The sequence below is a fragment of the Didymella exigua genome, assembly GCF_010094145.1.
Source record: "Didymella exigua CBS 183.55 unplaced genomic scaffold M421scaffold_3, whole genome shotgun sequence".
Classification (NCBI taxonomy): domain Eukaryota; kingdom Fungi; phylum Ascomycota; class Dothideomycetes; order Pleosporales; family Didymellaceae; genus Didymella; species Didymella exigua.
Genome location: NW_022984777.1, coordinates 1,399,965 through 1,417,633, shown reverse-complemented (window position 1 = coordinate 1,417,633; position 17,669 = coordinate 1,399,965). Strand labels below are relative to the sequence as shown.

Here is a 17,669-nt window from a genome sequence, read left to right as displayed (position 1 = left end):
TCGAAAGGCTACGATCCTGCTATACATCATGAACAGCCCTCTAGTACTAATCGCTATGAAGCGCTGTAGAACGCAAAAGGGAAGCCACAGGTCTGGATTGCAAATGCAATGTCAGCGGGAACGCATATTTAAGGTTATCTGATCGGGTACAACGGACCGGCTTTTACCTTCGTGCATTATCAGATGAAAAGTCCTGTGGGTGAGCTGCGGGTGGCTCGGCAGCTCGTCTAGATTCGTACCCATCTCTCAAGGCTCACGCGTTAGCTTCCTTCTCTCACCCCTGAAGAGGCTTATCCGAAGCCGGCCCACGCTCCAACTCTTCAACAAACGATCACGACGTGTGCGCAGCGTGACAAACAAGTTCTTGTGGCGTGGGGCCAGCATGATGCATTGGGAGAGACGCCGGCACGTCATTGGAGGCATGCTCATCCACCTGCCAGTCCGCCCACCACCTTGGGCAGAAGCTAATGAACAACTGTGGATCTGTCGGACTCCGTCGCGTTCTCTTTCCTCGATTTTTTCTTGCTTGGGCGCTTCCATCGCCTTATTCGCTAGTGAAGTGCTGCCTGCCGTTCCTGCTGATCCTAGCTATCAGATCTGTCAATCCTTCAAAATGTATGACGCCGCTACGCTCACAATCAAAACAGAGAGAACAGCGCAGCAAACACAGCGCTGAATTCCAGCGAGCCTTCAAACAAGCATTCAAGCTGAGCAGCTTGTGTTTGTGGTTTGGACCCACCTGCCTGACGCTCGATGCTACGCTCACCGGCCTCTGCTGTTATCACACTTGGGGCACATTGCCTGCTCCTTGCATGTCCCTGGAACTGCACAGCCCGTAGGCAAGCTTCGAAGCGCTACGAAAAGGTGGCAGACTCGCGATTCCACATGCGCCACAGCCTCGTATATATTCGACAGAAAGTACTCCACGCCCTCCGTCCAATCAGTGGCCTGCAGTTTCTCATCACGATTCCGCACCCATCAGGGCCATTATTTACAAATCACCGAGAACAGGCAACAGAGACGTCCTTTTGCTATCTCCTCGTAACTCAGCGTGTCTTTTCTATTTGTTGTGGGGAAGCAAAAACTATACTCAGCTTGAGCAAACTGATCACTCGTGCGGTCCAAGCTTACCTAATACGGACCCAGCAAAATGGTCCAACACCACGTACAACGTCTCTCGATACTGAATGAGCCGCCGAATTTCCTCGAAGGGCCGACACTACTACACGAATTGGTACCTCGATCCTCAAATGTGTCTGCCATCGAATTCCTGGAATATGGAACCAAGATGCGGAAGTTCTCCTATCACACATTGCACGCACTGAGCGACATCTTGGCGCAACGAATCATCGAATTGACTGCAACGATGGAAAATGCGTCAGCTGTCATCCCAGTTCTGCTGCCTCAATGTCCAGAGCTATACATTGCGCTATTGGCAGTTCTGAAGGCTGGCAAAGCCTTCTGTCCTCTTAATCTCGACGTCCCGGATGAGAGGTTGAAGTTCATTCTGTCAGATGTTGCTGCAAATCTTCTCATAACGACCACGGGCCTTTCAAATAGATTGAGCTCGATTGGTAAAGTGGGTTTGATCTGCGTGGATCAAGAGTTGCGGCAGGGTGAGGAGAAGGCTGTTACAGCTTCACCGCAAACGAGCAGCACCGACCTCGCATACGTTTTGTACACCAGCGGTTCTACTGGGCTTCCAAAAGCTGTGAGCGTGTCTCATCGTGCCGTTACACAAAGTCTACTGGCCCACGATCGTCACCTCCCTGGATTTACCCGTTTCCTACAATTTGCCGCTCCTACATTCGATGTGTCGATATTCGAGATCTTCTTTCCGTGGTTCAGGGGGCGGACCTTGGTTAGCTCATCCCGAGCGCGGATGCTTGAGAATCTACCAGGCGTCATCAAGATACTTGAAGCCGATGCAGCCGAGCTCACACCTACGGTCGTGGGGAACCTGTTGCAAGGACGAGCAAGCGTACCTGGGTTGACACTGTTACTCACTATCGGTGAAATGCTCACACAACACGTCGTAAGCGAATTCGGCGACAGTACTATGCGAAAAGGCATACTGTGGGCTATGTATGGTCCCACGGAGACTGCGATCCATTGCACGCTGCAAGCCCGTTTCAGCGCCCACTCTTCGACTGGAAACATCGGATATCCTCTAGATACAGTTTCGACGTTCATACTCGCTCCGTCTCAAGATGCATCAGAAGGTGCGGGTGCGTTGATTCTACCATGGGGCGAGTCAGGCGAACTTGCCCTTGGAGGTTATCAGATAGCGGAAGGATATCTCAACAGACCTGAACTTACGGCGGCAGCCTTCATTGACCACCCCAAGTTCGGTCGCTTGTATCGCACCGGGGATCGTGCGAAGTTCCATAAGGATGGAGCGATCGAGTGTCTTGGCCGAATGTTTAGTGGTCAAGTAAAGCTCAGAGGCCAGCGAGTTGAACTTGGCGAAATTGAGCAGGTCGTTATGAAGGTCAAAGGGTGTCGTGTGGCGGTTGCAACAATCATTAAAGACACCCTGGTGGCCTTTTGCGCGAGTAGTTCGCAGACAACGTCACGTACAGAGGTACTCGAGATCTGTAAAAAGTGGCTACCCAGCTTCATGATTCCATCGGACGTGCTGGTAGTATCCAGCATGCCCCAGCTTCCGTCTGGGAAGATCGACAGACAAGCACTCGAAAAGCGGTACCTGGATTCACTTCAGCGACAAGGGCATGACATACCGACAGATGACCCAGAGGCACTAGCCGTTCTACATCTGGCTGAGAAGGTTTTAGGTCAGGGGCTTTCTTTGGAGTCAAATCTCGCTGCAGCCGGACTGGACTCGCTGCGAGCGATTCGCGTCGCTTCCTCTCTTCGAGCGCAAGGCTATGATGTTAGCGCGGTGGCTTTGCTGTCTGTGCGAACTCTGCAAGATCTTATAACAGCCTGCAAGCAGAACCTTGTCCTCAACGAACACGCGAACTCGACAAGCCGATTATCGCTTGACGATATTGACAATTCAACTATTGGGCCCGCGTTCGAGGAGTCAGACATTGATGTGATATTGCCATGCACACCACTGCAAGAGGCAATGCTAACCGAGACTCTCTCCCGACCAAGCGCATACTGCAATTGGGTTGAGCTGGAGCTCACTGTGATCCGATCGCATGATGAGCTCTTCGGTGCGATAGCACAACTCGCCAAACACAACCGCATTCTACGGTCCGGATTTTGTTCTTCCACAGCTAATACGCAAGCCTTTGTACAGATCACCTGGAGGGAATTAGACCAAGCACAATTTGGCATTGTTTCAAATTTCCAGAGATCCTACAGCCTCGATACGTCACACGCTTTACTACGACCGTTCAGAGTTCAGGTACAGACTCGGTCGGATGGACAGCGCATACTTGTGCAATTGCACCACGCACTCTACGACGGGTGGTCCCTCGACCTACTGTTGGCAGATTTTAACAAGATCTTGCGGGGATCCGGGCCAACAACGCGACCTCAATTTGAAGACGTCAGTCAATACTATATTGAGCGACAGCAAACATCAGCGCCCGCCGAAAATACAAGATACTGGGCAAAACTTCTTCGAGACTACGTGCCGACAAGTCTTGTCAATTACAATGGCGAGACGAAGACAGCAGAAAGTACTCAGTCATACCGGGCGCGCTCTTCAGTTGACCTCGGACATCTATCCGACCGAGCGCGCAGTCTGGCCATCAATCCTCAGGTCTTCTTCCAGGCTGCGGTTGGCTATATTCTCAGTCTTTATACAGGCTCGCCAGACGTGATCTTTGGCAACATTACTTCTGGAAGAACGATTCCCGTTACAGGCATAGAGGACATAATGGGTCCTTGCATAGCCTCACTGCCATGTCGTTTAGACTTCCGAGCATATTCTTGCGTGCAAGAGGTATTGGAACAGGTCCAACGCTTGAATCGTGAAGGCTTGCATCATTGTGCACTGCCGTTGCGAGATATAGCGAGAGCGGCCAATGTTCAACCCGGCACAAGATTGTTCGACACGCTCTTTGTGTGGCAACAGTCATTAGTTTCAGAGATCAGTTCTTTTCCAGCTGTGAAAATTATCGATGGTGCAGATGAGCTTGAATTCAAGCTGACCCTCGAGTTCGAACCTCGGGACGGGTTCATAGCTTTCCGCGCTACGTTCGACCCATCTTCGATACCTCGAGAGCAGATTGTGCACCTGGCACAGCAAATTGACGAGGTGGTCGAGAAGCTCTTGGGTGACGTGAGCTGTACTGTAGCTGACATTGGGCGCTGTTTTACCCAGACAAGTCTCTCAGTTGCTAACGCCGACTACCGCCGCAACAGCGACAACATCAGTCTCTCGCACGCAGTGGAGACATGGGCGGAGGTTGTTCCCGACAAAGAGGCCATCATATTCGGGCAAGTTCATGGCGGTGCCATGATAGTCAGGAACACTCTAACCTACTCTGACCTGAACCAGCGAGCGAACCAACTTGCCCACCTTCTGTCAAAGCATGGAGTTGGCCAGGACCGTCTTGTCTGTATCATGATGGAGAAGTCAGTGGATCTGTATGTGGCTATTCTGGCAGTACTAAAGCTTGGATCTGGATACCTGCCGCTTGTGCCTGACACGCCTGTCGAGAGGGTCGATGCCATTCTCAAGGATGCTCAGGTCATGGTTTGTCTCGGTGACTCGAACAGTTCAGAGATCCTGCAACAAGTCTTCTCCAGTACCATCATCGACCTTTGCGCGACAGACTTGTCCACATTGCCCAGGCACAATCTCGACACATTGTACAATGGCTCACATATTGCTTACGCTGTATTCACCAGTGGAAGCACTGGTACACCAAAAGGCGTCCTTGTAACGCAAAGGAACTTGATGAGCAACTTGAAATTCCTTGCTGGTCTCTACCCAGCTTCCAAGAATTCAAGGATGCTGCAATCATGTTCACAAGCCTTCGACGTGTCCGTTTTTGAGATCTTCTATGCGTGGCATGTGGGCATGACTTTGTGCACAGCCGCAAAAGAAGACATGTTTCGCGACTTCGAAGCCTCTATCAACAGCCTGAAGGCTACACACCTTAGTCTCACGCCTACAGTCGCTGCCTTAGTTGATCCAGACAACGTACCCGGTGTCAAGCTCCTTGTGACTGCAGGCGAGGCTTTGACAGAGCATGTCCGACGGCAGTGGGCTGGTCGAGGCCTGTATCAAGGTAAGCAAAGATACACTTTCGGAGGCAACGCTAGTCGAGACTAAGAACTTTGCAGGGTACGGTCCTTCTGAGACTACCAACATTTGTACTGTGCGTCCCTCGGTGACCTCTACAGACTTGATCAATAACATCGGTTCGCCGTTCGACAACACGTCAGCATTCGTACTTGATCCTGACAGCAACACGATTTTGCCTCGAGGAGCTGTGGGTGAGTTGTGTTTCGGAGGCGAACAAGTCTTCCGAGGCTACCTTAATCGGCCAGAGCTCAATGCCGCCAAGCTTATAGAGATCGCACCATACGGCAGAGTCTACCGATCTGGGGATATGGGACGACTCCTTCCGGATGACTGCATACTTTCCGCTGGCCGTTCTGACGACCAAGTAAAGATACGGGGACAGCGGGTTGAGCTCGGAGAGATCACGTCGATCATTTTGGACGATAGCGCTGTGACCGACTGCATCACTCTACTTCTTTCGACACCGAATCATGTGAAGGTCTTACTGGCGTTCTGGGTGCCGCAGAGCGGCATACATGAGCGATTCGCGACTCTAGACTCCAGTTCCTTCAAGCCCGCTGTACAGCGCATCTTTGGGTCTCTCCGACGACTGCTACCGGTGTACATGGTCCCGTCATATCTCATCCCTATAAGTCGGCTTCCTATGACCGCGCAAGCCAAGATTGACAAGCGATTGCTTCAAGCAACCTTCGCCAACCTCAGCGACGACGATCTTACGCGAGCTGCGCCTGCGCACACGACCAATGGTGAGACCAATGGTGATGCCAATGGTACAACTACTTCTCCCTCAACTTGGCAGAAGAGTGTCGCAGAGGTCCTCGCAAAGGTACTCGAGATCAAGGTGGAAGGTATCCGACAGACTTCGTCTTTTTTTAACCTTGGTCTGGACTCTATATCCGCCATACGGTTCTGCCACCATCTCAGGCGATCTGACCTAGGTGACTTTACCGTTGCCGAGGTGCTCAAGAACCCGACCATTGCGTACCTAGATGATATGCGAGTGGACCGTCATCCGTCAAAGTCGACACAGAGAACAGCGGAAGAGAACCTCGAGAGCGTCTTTGTAGAGGAGAAGTCGCAAATCCTGTCAATATTCAGTGAGACAGGCCTCGGAGTGGAGAAGATTAATCCTTGCACACCTTTGCAGGAAGCTATGCTGGCGAGTAGTATGTCATCTAAGGGAACATACAGCAACACCATGATCTTCAACGTCACTGGAGATGTTTTGCGTCTTCAAGCAAGTTGGAAGCTTGCACAGAGCCGGCACGAGATCTTGCGGACTGCGTTTACGCCGTCGGATCATGCCACCTTTGCTTTTGCGCAAGTCGTGCTCAGAGATCCAGAACTCCGTTGGGATCAGCTGGAGACGCTCAGAGATGTCCAGTCCCATATGGATACCGTCCTCGCTGATCTCCTCGTGTCGCACAGGCCACCTCTGTGTCTGGCAATCTACGAAGCAGACTTGTCCACCAATCTTATCTTCAGCTGCCATCATGCACTTTACGATGGTATCGCCATCGAAAATTTATTGCACGAGGTTCAACTTGCTTACCTTGGCCAATCGCTACCTTCTACGATCTCGTACGATCGTTACCTGCAGCATATTGTTTCTCAAAATTCAGCAGATGCCGACAAGTTCTGGTCAAGTCGGTTCACGAACTTCGAGCCAACGTACTTCCCAGACCTGACTGGAAGAGTTCATAAGGAACCTGGTGTCTCCAAATCTACGACGCACAACCTACAGCTGCCGTTGAATGAGCTGCGCACTGCCTCCCGACATACTTCCGTGTCTGTTCTTTCGATGGTGCAAGCTGCATGGGCCAAACTTTTGCATTACTATACCGGTGAGCACGATCTGTGCTTCGGCAACGTCGTCAGCGGCCGTACACTTTCGGAAGAGGGAATGGATCAGCTTGTAGCACCGTGTTTCAACACGCTACCTGTTCGAGCTCATTTCGACTTCTCGAGTTCAAATTTGGGACTGGTTCAACTGTTGCACAATTCGAACGTGGAATCGCTTGCTTATCAATTGACAGCCCTCCGGCGTATTCAAGGCGCTGCACTCAAGGACGGGGGTCGCCTTTTTGACACTTTAGTCATACTTCAACAACCAACCAAGCCGCTCAACGACAGTATCTGGACCCTGGTAGACGATATGGGCGAGATGGACCTGCCAGTAGTGTGCGAAATTCACCAAGACGAAAAACTTGACCGGATAAAGCTCACTCTGCACTACAACACCAGCTTGATGTCTGAAAGAGACGCCCAAGTTGTGGCTCGGACGTTTGACAACAGTCTCTGGGCCCTGACTCAGCACTACGATGCTGCAGCCAATAATCCTATTGGCATGCCTGAGTCTTTGAGGGCCGAGTCGAACATGGGTTTTACACGACTGCAGCCAGACACCATGCCTCTCTGCAATGGTGCTAGGACGGACGTAGACACATCGAACCTGCTGCACAAAGGCTTCGAGCAGAACGCGTTCTCTCGAAGGCGTGACAATATTGCCCTGGACTTCCTGCACGCAGATGGAAGACGAACACACTGGTCATATCACGAGCTCAACCTGATAGCCAATGGTGTAGCGTATAGGCTCATGCATCGTGGAGTTGGATTGGAGGATATTGTCCCTCTCCACATGCCAAAGTCCCCTATATACTACGCGAGTATCCTCGGTGTCCTCAAAGCTGGCGCAGCATTTGCGCCGGTTCATCCCGACCTGCCGGAAGCCCGTAAGAAGCTTATGCTACAGGAACTCAATCCCAAGGTCGTGCTATACACAGAGTTTTTACCCGTGTGTTCCAGACAAATGTCAATAATACCTCTTAATGTTGCAGACCTCGAGAAACCAAGTTTGGACTCGTGCGAGGACCCGCACGTCGAAGGGCTTGTTGGCTCAAATCTGGCTTACTGCCTCTACACCAGCGGCTCGACTGGTGTCCCGAAGGCAGTCAGCATGGAGCATCAATCACCAATTCAGACCCTAGAGAGCTCTAGATCGTTGGTGCCGTGGACCTCCTCTTCTAGGATCCTGCAGTATGCGGCCATCACGTTCGATATGTGCTACTACGATTGTTTCATGGCCTGGACATTCGGCTTCACTCTTTGCGCAGCAGAACAACACGTCATGTTCGACAACTTGTTGCATGTCGTCAATGAGCTCGATGTTACACTACTTGATCTCACTCCTTCTGTCGCATTATCGCTGTCACGAGCCCAGGTACCCAGTGTGCAGTGGCTATACTGCATTGGCGAAGCTATGTCCGGAGAAGTTGCCAAGGAATGGAGTGGCGCCTGTGTCAACTCCTATGGGCCCACGGAAGCTGCGTTTTGCACAACCATGTTTCCTGTGTCGAATGACATCAAGACCTCAGTCATCGGTCAGCCGTATCCAAGCACGTCCTTTGCCGTGTTCTCGACCCAAGGCGAGCAGCCATTACCTAAGCTCAGCGTTGGCGAGCTGTACATTGGAGGTGCGCAATTAGCTCGAGGCTATCTTGGTCGACCTGAGCTCACAGCTGAGCGCTTCAACACTCGCTGCGGTCAGCGGTTCTATAAGACTGGTGACGTGGTGCGCATGCTTACAGATGGTACCTTCGAGTTCATTGGGCGTACAGATGACCAGGTCAAGATCAGAGGGCTAAGAGTCGAGCTCGGCGAGATCAGTCAGGTGCTGCAACGTTGCGACATGCGTATAAAGTCTGCCGTTGTGCAGATTTTGAAGAAAGATGCGGCAGCCAAGGAGCAGTTGGTCGCTTTTCTTGCCACTGGCCATACTCTCGAGGATGACGACGAATCCGACCTTCGCAAGGAAGCTATAAAAGCTGCAAAGAGTCATCTCCCTGGATACATGGTTCCACAATTCTATCTGTTGGTCGATAGAATACCCAAGTCAATGGCTGGCAAGATCGACAAGAAAGTATTAGCAGAAATCTTCAAGTCTGCGACGGCGACAAATGGTATCTCAGAGGGGCCGAACAACGACCACAAGTGGACCCGTATTGAAACTCATATTCGGGGTGTTTTGAGTCGACTATCGGACACACCTGTTGAAGACATCTACCCAGAAACGTCTATTTACCAGTTGGGTCTTGACAGTATCAGTGCGGTCCAGATCTCCGCTGCCCTTCGGAGGTACGGCTACGAAGCTAGTGCTTCCGAGGTCTTACGATTTAATAGCTGCATTAATCTCGCTGAAAACCTTGAGATCCGGCCACAAACTGCCAGTCCGTCTGTCGAACAATTTGACTTTCACGCCTTTGACCGGAAGCACAGAGCAGCGGTCCTGAGACAGTGTGGCTTGGATAGCCAGAGCATCGATGCCATTCGTCCTTGTACACCCCTCCAGCAGGGCATGGTATCTCAGTTCCTTGTCACGAACGGATCGTTATACTACAACTACCTCCGACTCAAGCTGAATGAGCCAGGTATAGACGTTCAGAGGCTGGAGGGTGCTTGGGCGAAAACAATCGCGCGTCATGCCATACTCCGAACAGGTTTTGCTCAGGTCAAAGACAGAGACTGTTCTTTCGCAATGGTTCAGTATACGTCGGACTCACTTACCATACCCTGGTCGGAGGGATCTGACCCTGATCCCAAAGTGGCTGCAAGAAGACTCGGTCAGTTACAACAGGAGGCTTTGGCCAAGCTCCATCAACCGATGTGGGACCTCCATATCATCACTCATAATGAGAATATCTTCCTTGATATCTGCATGTTCCATGCTCTGTTCGACGCGCAAAGCTTGCAGGTCGTCTTTGATGACGTGCTGGCCTTCTACAACAACCAGGACAGAACGAAAAAGGCATCGCTCGAACCAGCGCTCGGTGAGATCTTACAGCTCACGAATTCACAGAGCACGCAGACAGAGCAATTCTGGTCTGGTTTAAAGTGCAAGACGGTTCCGTCTCGTTTCCCGAACATGGCACCTCTCAGATACGAACCAATGCTCCCGGCAGTACTTACCCGACTCTCGTCGATGTCTATCACTCAGATCGAGAATGGCTGTCGTGTGGCCAACACTACACTCCAAGCTGCTGGAATTGCTAGCTGGTCATCTATACTAGCCGCATACACAGGAGAGCCTAATGTGACCATTGGTGTGGTGCTATCTGGTCGCCTTTCAGATGCATCCGACGACGCCGTTTTCCCATGCATCAACACTGTACCATTTCCGTGCGCCGTCACGAGCGATCGATCGGGCACTCTGAAATCTGTCACTGCGCTCAATGCAGAAATGCATCAGCACCAGTTCACGCCACTCAACAAGATCCAACGATTGATGGGTTCACCTAACGAGCCCTTGTTCGATTCGTTATTCGCTCTTCAGAAAACGTCAGGACGAAGCCAGCAGAACGAGTTGTGGACTATCGTGAAGGAGAGTGCAACAACGGAACATCCTATCTCGATTGAGCTTGAGCTGAGGCACGAGATCCTAGAGTATCGACTGACCTATCTCCCGCACATCATTCCATCGGAACAGGCAGGACTCATCCTTGAACAGCTGGATCATGTCATGAAGGGGTTTCTCAAAGCAAACGACGCTTCAGAGCATGAGACCATCGTGAGCCAGTCTCTGTATTCCATTACACCCGCCAAGGAATCATCACTGCCATCTGAGGCCAAGTTGCTGCACGAACTTGTTGAGATCACCGCCGATACACACCCCGATCGTACCGCTTTTGAGTTCGCAAGCTCTATTCATGACGAGAAACTCGTCAGCACGCCGTGGACGTACCAAGAGGTCGATGCGGAAGGCAACAGAATTGCACATTTACTGCTTACGTACAACGTGCAACAAGGCGGCCTTGTTGGTGTGTGCTTCGACAAGTGTCCTGAAGCCTCATTTGCCATGCTGGGCATATTGAAGGCTGGATGTGCATTTGTTGCTATCGATCCGAGCGCACCGAGTGCTCGTCAGGCCTTTATTGTAGAAGATTCTGGAGCTCAAGTTGTGTTATCAATGGCTGCACAGTCTGCGAAGTTCAAAGAGAGCATCAAGGTCCCTGTGCTTAACCTTGATACGGTCACTACACGCCACCTTTCCACCGTGCGCCCCCAGCTATCCCGAGCTGTAGAACCTCAAGATCGCAGCTACTGCCTTTATACAAGTGGCACTACTGGTACACCCAAGGGTTGCGAGCTGACTCATGAGAATGCTGTACAGGCATTGATCGCCTTCCAACGACTCTTCGCTGGCCACTGGGACGGAACGTCGCGCTGGTTACAGTTTGCGTCTTTTCATTTCGACGTCTCCGTGCTCGAGCAATACTGGAGCTGGTCGGTCGGGATATGTGTGGTGTCAGCGCCCCGGGATCTCATATTTGAGGACATTGCAAACTCGGTCAGAACCCTCAATATCACGCACATCGATCTCACACCAAGTCTGGCCCAAATACTACATCCAGATGATGTGCCAAGCCTTTGCAAAGGTGTCTTCATTACTGGAGGCGAAAGCTTGAAACAGGAGATCCTTGACGTCTGGGGCCCAAAGGGCGTGATCTACAACGGTTATGGCCCGACCGAAGCAACTATTGGCTGCACGATGTATCCGCGAGTACCAGCCAACGGCAAGCCCTCCAACATCGGACCTCAATTTGACAACGTTGGGTCTTACGTTCTCCAACCTGGTACCGATGTTCCAGTGTTACGAGGTGGAGTAGGTGAGCTTTGCGTCTCTGGTAAGCTTGTAGGCAGAGGCTACCTGAACCGTCCGGAGCTGACCAAAGAGCGATTTGCTCATCTGAGTCGCTTCGACGAACGTGTGTACCGTACAGGAGACCTGGTCAGAGTTCTACACGATGGTACCTTCGATTTCCTCGGCCGCGCCGACGATCAAGTCAAACTGCGCGGTCAGCGACTCGAGATCGGCGAGATCAACTCTGTCATCAGACAGTCGAGGAAGGACTTCACAGACGTAGCCACTCTGGTACTCAAGCATCCACATCATCAAAAGGAGCAACTTATATCTTTTGTGGTCATTGGCAACCGGTCTCCTTGCGAAGTCAGTGTGCTATCTCTCGAGGGCGCGAGACTGGGTGAAGCAAGAGACGCCTGCCACAACAAGCTCCCGCCTTACATGATCCCAACGCATTTCGTTCCATTGGCATCAATGCCTCTTAACATCAATAACAAGGCCGATGGAAAGCAATTGAAGCAGATTTTTGAGTCGTTAAGCAGCAGCGACTTGCAAAAGCTTTCCACCGTTCCAGTTGAAACACAATCCTGGACAAAGCAGGAAGGTCTGCTCCGCCGAGTCTTCTCACAAGCTCTGGGCGTTAGAGAAGACGCTATCGACAAGAATTCCAGCTTCTATGAGCTCGGTATGGATTCAATCTCTGTCATCGGAGTCTCACGAGCCCTCAAAGACGCCGGCTTCGTCAAAGCTAGTGCTATCACAATTCTGAAGCACGCCAGCATTGGTCGACTAGCTAAGGTACTATCCAGCTCTGATTCAAGTGAAGAGCACGATGTTTCTCTCCTTAGTGCGCAACAGGCAATCTCTGCTACTCAGCACCGCTACCGACGCATCGTCGCTCACTCGCTTGGAGTAGACTCGCAAGCCATTGAAGCGCTCGCACCCTGCACTCCACTTCAGCAGGGTATGATAGCACGATACCTGGACAGTGAAGACGGTCTGTACTTCAACGCATTCACTTTTGAGCTCAGTCTGGCTGCTGATGTCTCCCGTTTGCGCGAAGCCTGGGACGGAGTCTTCCAAAGCACGCAGATCTTGCGCACAACCTTTGTGAACACCGAGGACGGCTATGTGCAAGCTGTCCTTCGAAAGACACCATTGCCCTGGTACCAACATTTTACTGAGCACCCGTCCACGGCAAACCAAATAAATGAGGCTCGGAAATCCTGGCTTGCATCGAATCTCGCTGAGCTGAGAAGCCCGTTCGAAGTCCATGTGATCAGTACAACAGAGGAGCAATTATTGGTCGTACACATCTTTCATGGGCTGTATGATGGAAACAGCATTGAACTGCTGTTTGAAGAAGTTCGAAGAAGATATGCAAGCGAGAAAGCGGATGACATCCAAGTTCCGACCTTTCACGACGCTCTCCCGTATGGTCCTTTGCGCATCGTGAAAGGCGCAAGTAAATTCTGGCAGAGCCACTTGACAAATTCTGCATCACGACCGCTCTCATCGCTCACCAAGGAACCGATTCAGGGCACCGTTGTGGTCACACGAGATCTCGATTTGAACCCAGATTATGATTCGATCAGGAGGAAGCTAAATGTCACAGCCCAAGCAATATCTCAAGCTTGCTGGATGCACGTGCTTCAGGAGTACGTCGGAGTTCCAATCACTTTGGGCATGGTAGTGTCTGGCCGAAGTATTGAACTTGAGCACGCTGATCAGGTCATCGGCCCAATGTTCAACACCATACCGTTCTCGCAGCGTACGCAAATCGGTGATAACTGGGCTTCGCTCATCTCAAGGGCACATGACTTCAACACGGCAGCTCTGCCGTATCAACATACACCATTGAGCGACATTATGAAGTGGTGTAAGAGAAGCCCTAACCACCCACTCTTCGAAACTCTTTTCGTGTACCATGTGTCACAGATCGACCAGAGCCAGTGGCGAAGGAATAAAGCATGGGCATTGCGCGATGGTGAAGCGATTGCGGACTATCCCTTGGCGATTGAAATTGAGCAGAGAAGCCGCGACAAATTCTCGTTGACCTTAGTCGCTGAAGGTCGCATCTCGAACGAGAAAACTTTGACTAAGCTCCTCAATCGGTTCGAGAAGGCGCTTGAGGATGCATTGGCGGGTCCCACAGCCGTCGTGGAGACGTCGATCACCATTGATGAAAACAATACTGAAGACTTGGCGGCCTTGTACGAGGTCACGAGCGAAATTCATGGCACACAGGTTTTCGACTGGACAGACGATGCCATCGCGATCAGAGAAGCCATCGCCAACCTGGCAGATGTCGAGATGCAAAAGGTCAACGAGACGACGTCGATTTTCGAACTGGGGCTAGACAGCATCGACGCCATCAAGTTGTCATCGAGGCTCAAGAAACGCGGCCTTTATCTACCAGTCAGTGGCATCATGCGAGGTCTCACGGTGCAGAGCATGGTCAACAATATAAAAGCAACACATGTCAACGGCACTGAATCTCAGGTGAAAGACGTGTTAGCTCGCCACAAGAATGAGCTGCGAAATTGTATTCAATCCCAGGAAGTGGATATGAGCATAGTCGAGAATATTCTGCCTCTTACGCCGCTACAAGAGGCTATGGTGGCCGAGATGATTGACTCGGACTACACGAGATACTTCAATTTTGACGTTGCAGAACTGGCTGCAGACACTGACATCGACAGACTGTGCAACGCATGGCGTACAGTCATTGCGTCAACACCGATCTTACGTACAGCATTTGTTGAAGTGGAAGATCCAAAGCTCGACGCTGCATACGCCCAAGTTGTCGTGAAGGAGGGGTTCTTCAAGCCGGTAGAGCGACAACAACATGACAGTACCAGACAACCCGACTTTCCTGCTATCTTCGAGCGTCTACGTCGCGTGGTGGTACACTCGAAGGCTCTAGAACCGCCTATCAAGATCACTCTCTTGGAGATGCCAGGACGCACATACCAGATCCTGTCAATCGCTCACGCGCTGTATGATGGCTGGTCTCTCGGATTGCTGCATGACGCTGTCAATTCAGCGTACATGAGAAGATACAGCCCTGCGCCTGACTACGAAGCGACCTTGGCCAACATCGTCGCAGGCTCTGGAGCGGACGCCGAAGCCTTCTGGAAAGACTACTTGACAGGAGCGAGGCCAAGTCTGCTTGCTCGCCGCCACTTGGATTTCGCAGCAACAGAGAAAGTCCATCGCAAGGAAATGTCGAGCGGAGTGAGCCTACCAGACATCACAGCTTTCGCCAAGAACAGAAAGGTATCTTTGCAAAATTTGGGGCAAACGATCTTCGCCATGACATTGGCTTCGCATGTCGGCTCCCTCGATGTCACTTTTGGCTGCGTGCTCTCCGGTCGTGACGACGACGAGAGATCTCAGCTACTCTTTCCGACGATGAACACAGTCGCTGTTCGCACAGTAGTGCACGGATCGCGTGTGCAACTGCTACAGTATGTGCAGGACAATTTCAACAACATCAAGCAATGGCAGCACTACCCCCTCCGAAAAGCTTCAGTTCTTGCAGGCTGTCGGGGTAAGTTGTTTGACTGCTTGTTCGTATACCAAAAAAATGCTCAGCAAGGCTCCAGCTCAGAAATGGAGCTCTATCGTAGCATTGAGAGCCAAAGCGACGTCGAGTACCCGATCTGTGTTGAGATGGAGGTCGTCAACAACACGCTAGTCTGGCGTTGCGCTGTCAAAGAAGAAGTTCTGAACCTGGAAGGGGCCCAACTGTTACTCAAGACTCTGGACAAAGCGCTTCACAACATCATACAGTCTCCTGAGAGTCCTACCATCGATTCAACGTTACAAGGGACGTCGTTATGTGGCTTGCCAGCCTTCAGGGAGAGAAGTACGGATGTTCTCAACAGCAGCATGTCAGAGAAACAAACAAGTCATCCTGTCAACGGTCCACTGTCAGAAACGGCTTTACAGATACAAAAGGCCCTGGCTTCAGTCGCTCAAGTACCGAAGACGGAAATCGGGCGAGACATGTCCATCTTCCACATTGGCCTGGACTCCATCAGCGCCATCAAGGTGTCGTCAACGCTTCGCAGGCAAGGGATTATTCTCAGTGTTGGCGAGATGCTCACAGCCGGTAGTGTAGAAAAGATGGCCGTGGTAGTTGACAAACGCACAAAGTCTGCTACCAACGTACCTAAAGATTCGGACACTATCATCAGACAAGCTTTGCGCGGACTCGATCAAAATCACATTTTGCAACAAGCAGGAGTCGAGGCTTCGCAGGTCGATCGTATCCTACCTCTTACTGCGGGCCAACTGTACATGGTCTCCATGTGGCTTAACACCAAGGGCGCCAACTTCTATCCCGAGTTCGTCTACAATCTCAAAGGAGATCTGAGCTTTGTAACGCTGCAAAAGTCATGGCAAGATCTCACTGCCGTGAACCCGATCCTTCGCACACGGATCATCACGACTGGCCAAACAGGCTTGCCCTACATCCAGGTCGTATTGAAGGAGGCAAACGCTTCCCTGACCAACATCACGGGCCAAGATGATGCGACTACAGCACACACGATGACTGAGGTCGCAAAGCAACAGCCCTGGGCGCACATCTTCGCCGCGCGCGCAGATTCAGGTTGGACACTAAGATTGAAGATCCACCACGCCTTCTACGACGGCGTGAGTCTACCCCTTCTCACGCAGCAGCTGCAAAGCTACTGCAACGGTACCGCGCCTTCCTCGCCAACCTCTGGATTCAACGATTATATCGCTGCAGTCTACCCCAAATCAGCAGCGTCGCAACGACAAGCGTTTTGGACGTCGTACCTGTCCGGCCTGAAGCCGCAGCACAGCACCGAAGCAAAACCCGCACCCACATCGAAAATCGAGATCTTCAAGCCCGGCCTCCTCCAAACTGCTTCCTTAGAACAGATAACGAGACAAAATGGCATCTCGACACAGGCCCTCTTCCTCGCGGCATATGCAAGACTCTATGCTGCGGAACAGAGTCAGGGAGATGATGTGGTGATCGGGGTTTACCTCGCCAACCGCGGATTGCCCATCGAGAACCTCCCCTCGGCACCTGTACCGACAGTGAATCTGCTTCCGCTCCGCGTAAGGCAGGTGTCCACGACGCCAATCGAAGAGGTCGCAAGACAGGTGCAGGATGATCTGAGACTGATCAGTGAGCCAATCATCGCGGCAAGCAGTCTCGCTGAAGTTGCTGAGTGGACACTCGTGAAGATCGACACGTTTGTCAATTTCCTCAGCCTGCATCCTGGGGATGAAAAATCTGGCCAGCCCGACGAGGTGAAGATTGAACAGGTGTATGGCTGGATGGAAGCAGTCAGCAGAGTTACTGAGATGAAGGGCGCAGACGGAGATGTGCCGATTGAGTTGAGAGTGAAGCGTGTTAACGAGGTGTACCTTGTAAGTCCCCACAGCACACGACGCAATACGGAGAGCAGGGGAGCTAATATTGCACAGCATGCGGTCGATGTCGAAGCTACGGTTCAAGATGGCAGGTTGGATGTTGGAATTTTTGCACCAACTGAGATGATGAGTTTGAATGAGGGAGAGCAATTGATTGAGGGTCTGAGGGCGGAACTCGAGAATTTGGGCTAGATGTGGGGTCCTTTGCCTGGGGTGTATGGCGTTGGTGCACATTCCATGCGTCGAGTTTCGTTAAGGAGGTTTGGTGTGGTCCTGGAGTCGGGGTGTGTCTTTGGAGTACGGATGTGTATTCGGAGTCTGGTAAATCAATGGTTGTTTTCCCACATATTATCTTTGCGCCCCTGCCTTACCTTGCCGATCCCCCAA

The 17,669-nt window shown here is 51.6% G+C and overlaps 1 protein-coding gene across 1 annotated transcript; it reads left to right on the top strand.

The window, feature by feature from the left end:
* Positions 1-1,150: 1,150 nt before the first annotated feature.
* On the top strand, positions 1,151-17,474 carry M421DRAFT_53215 (nonribosomal peptide synthetase 2; the record flags this gene model as incomplete). Its single annotated transcript, XM_033595090.1, has 3 exons — positions 1,151-5,213; positions 5,269-17,279; positions 17,337-17,474. The coding sequence occupies 3 exons, from the start codon at positions 1,151-1,153 to the stop codon at positions 17,472-17,474; spliced, it is 16,212 nt and encodes a 5,403-aa protein (XP_033453335.1).
* Between the last annotated feature and the right edge of the window lie 195 nt (positions 17,475-17,669).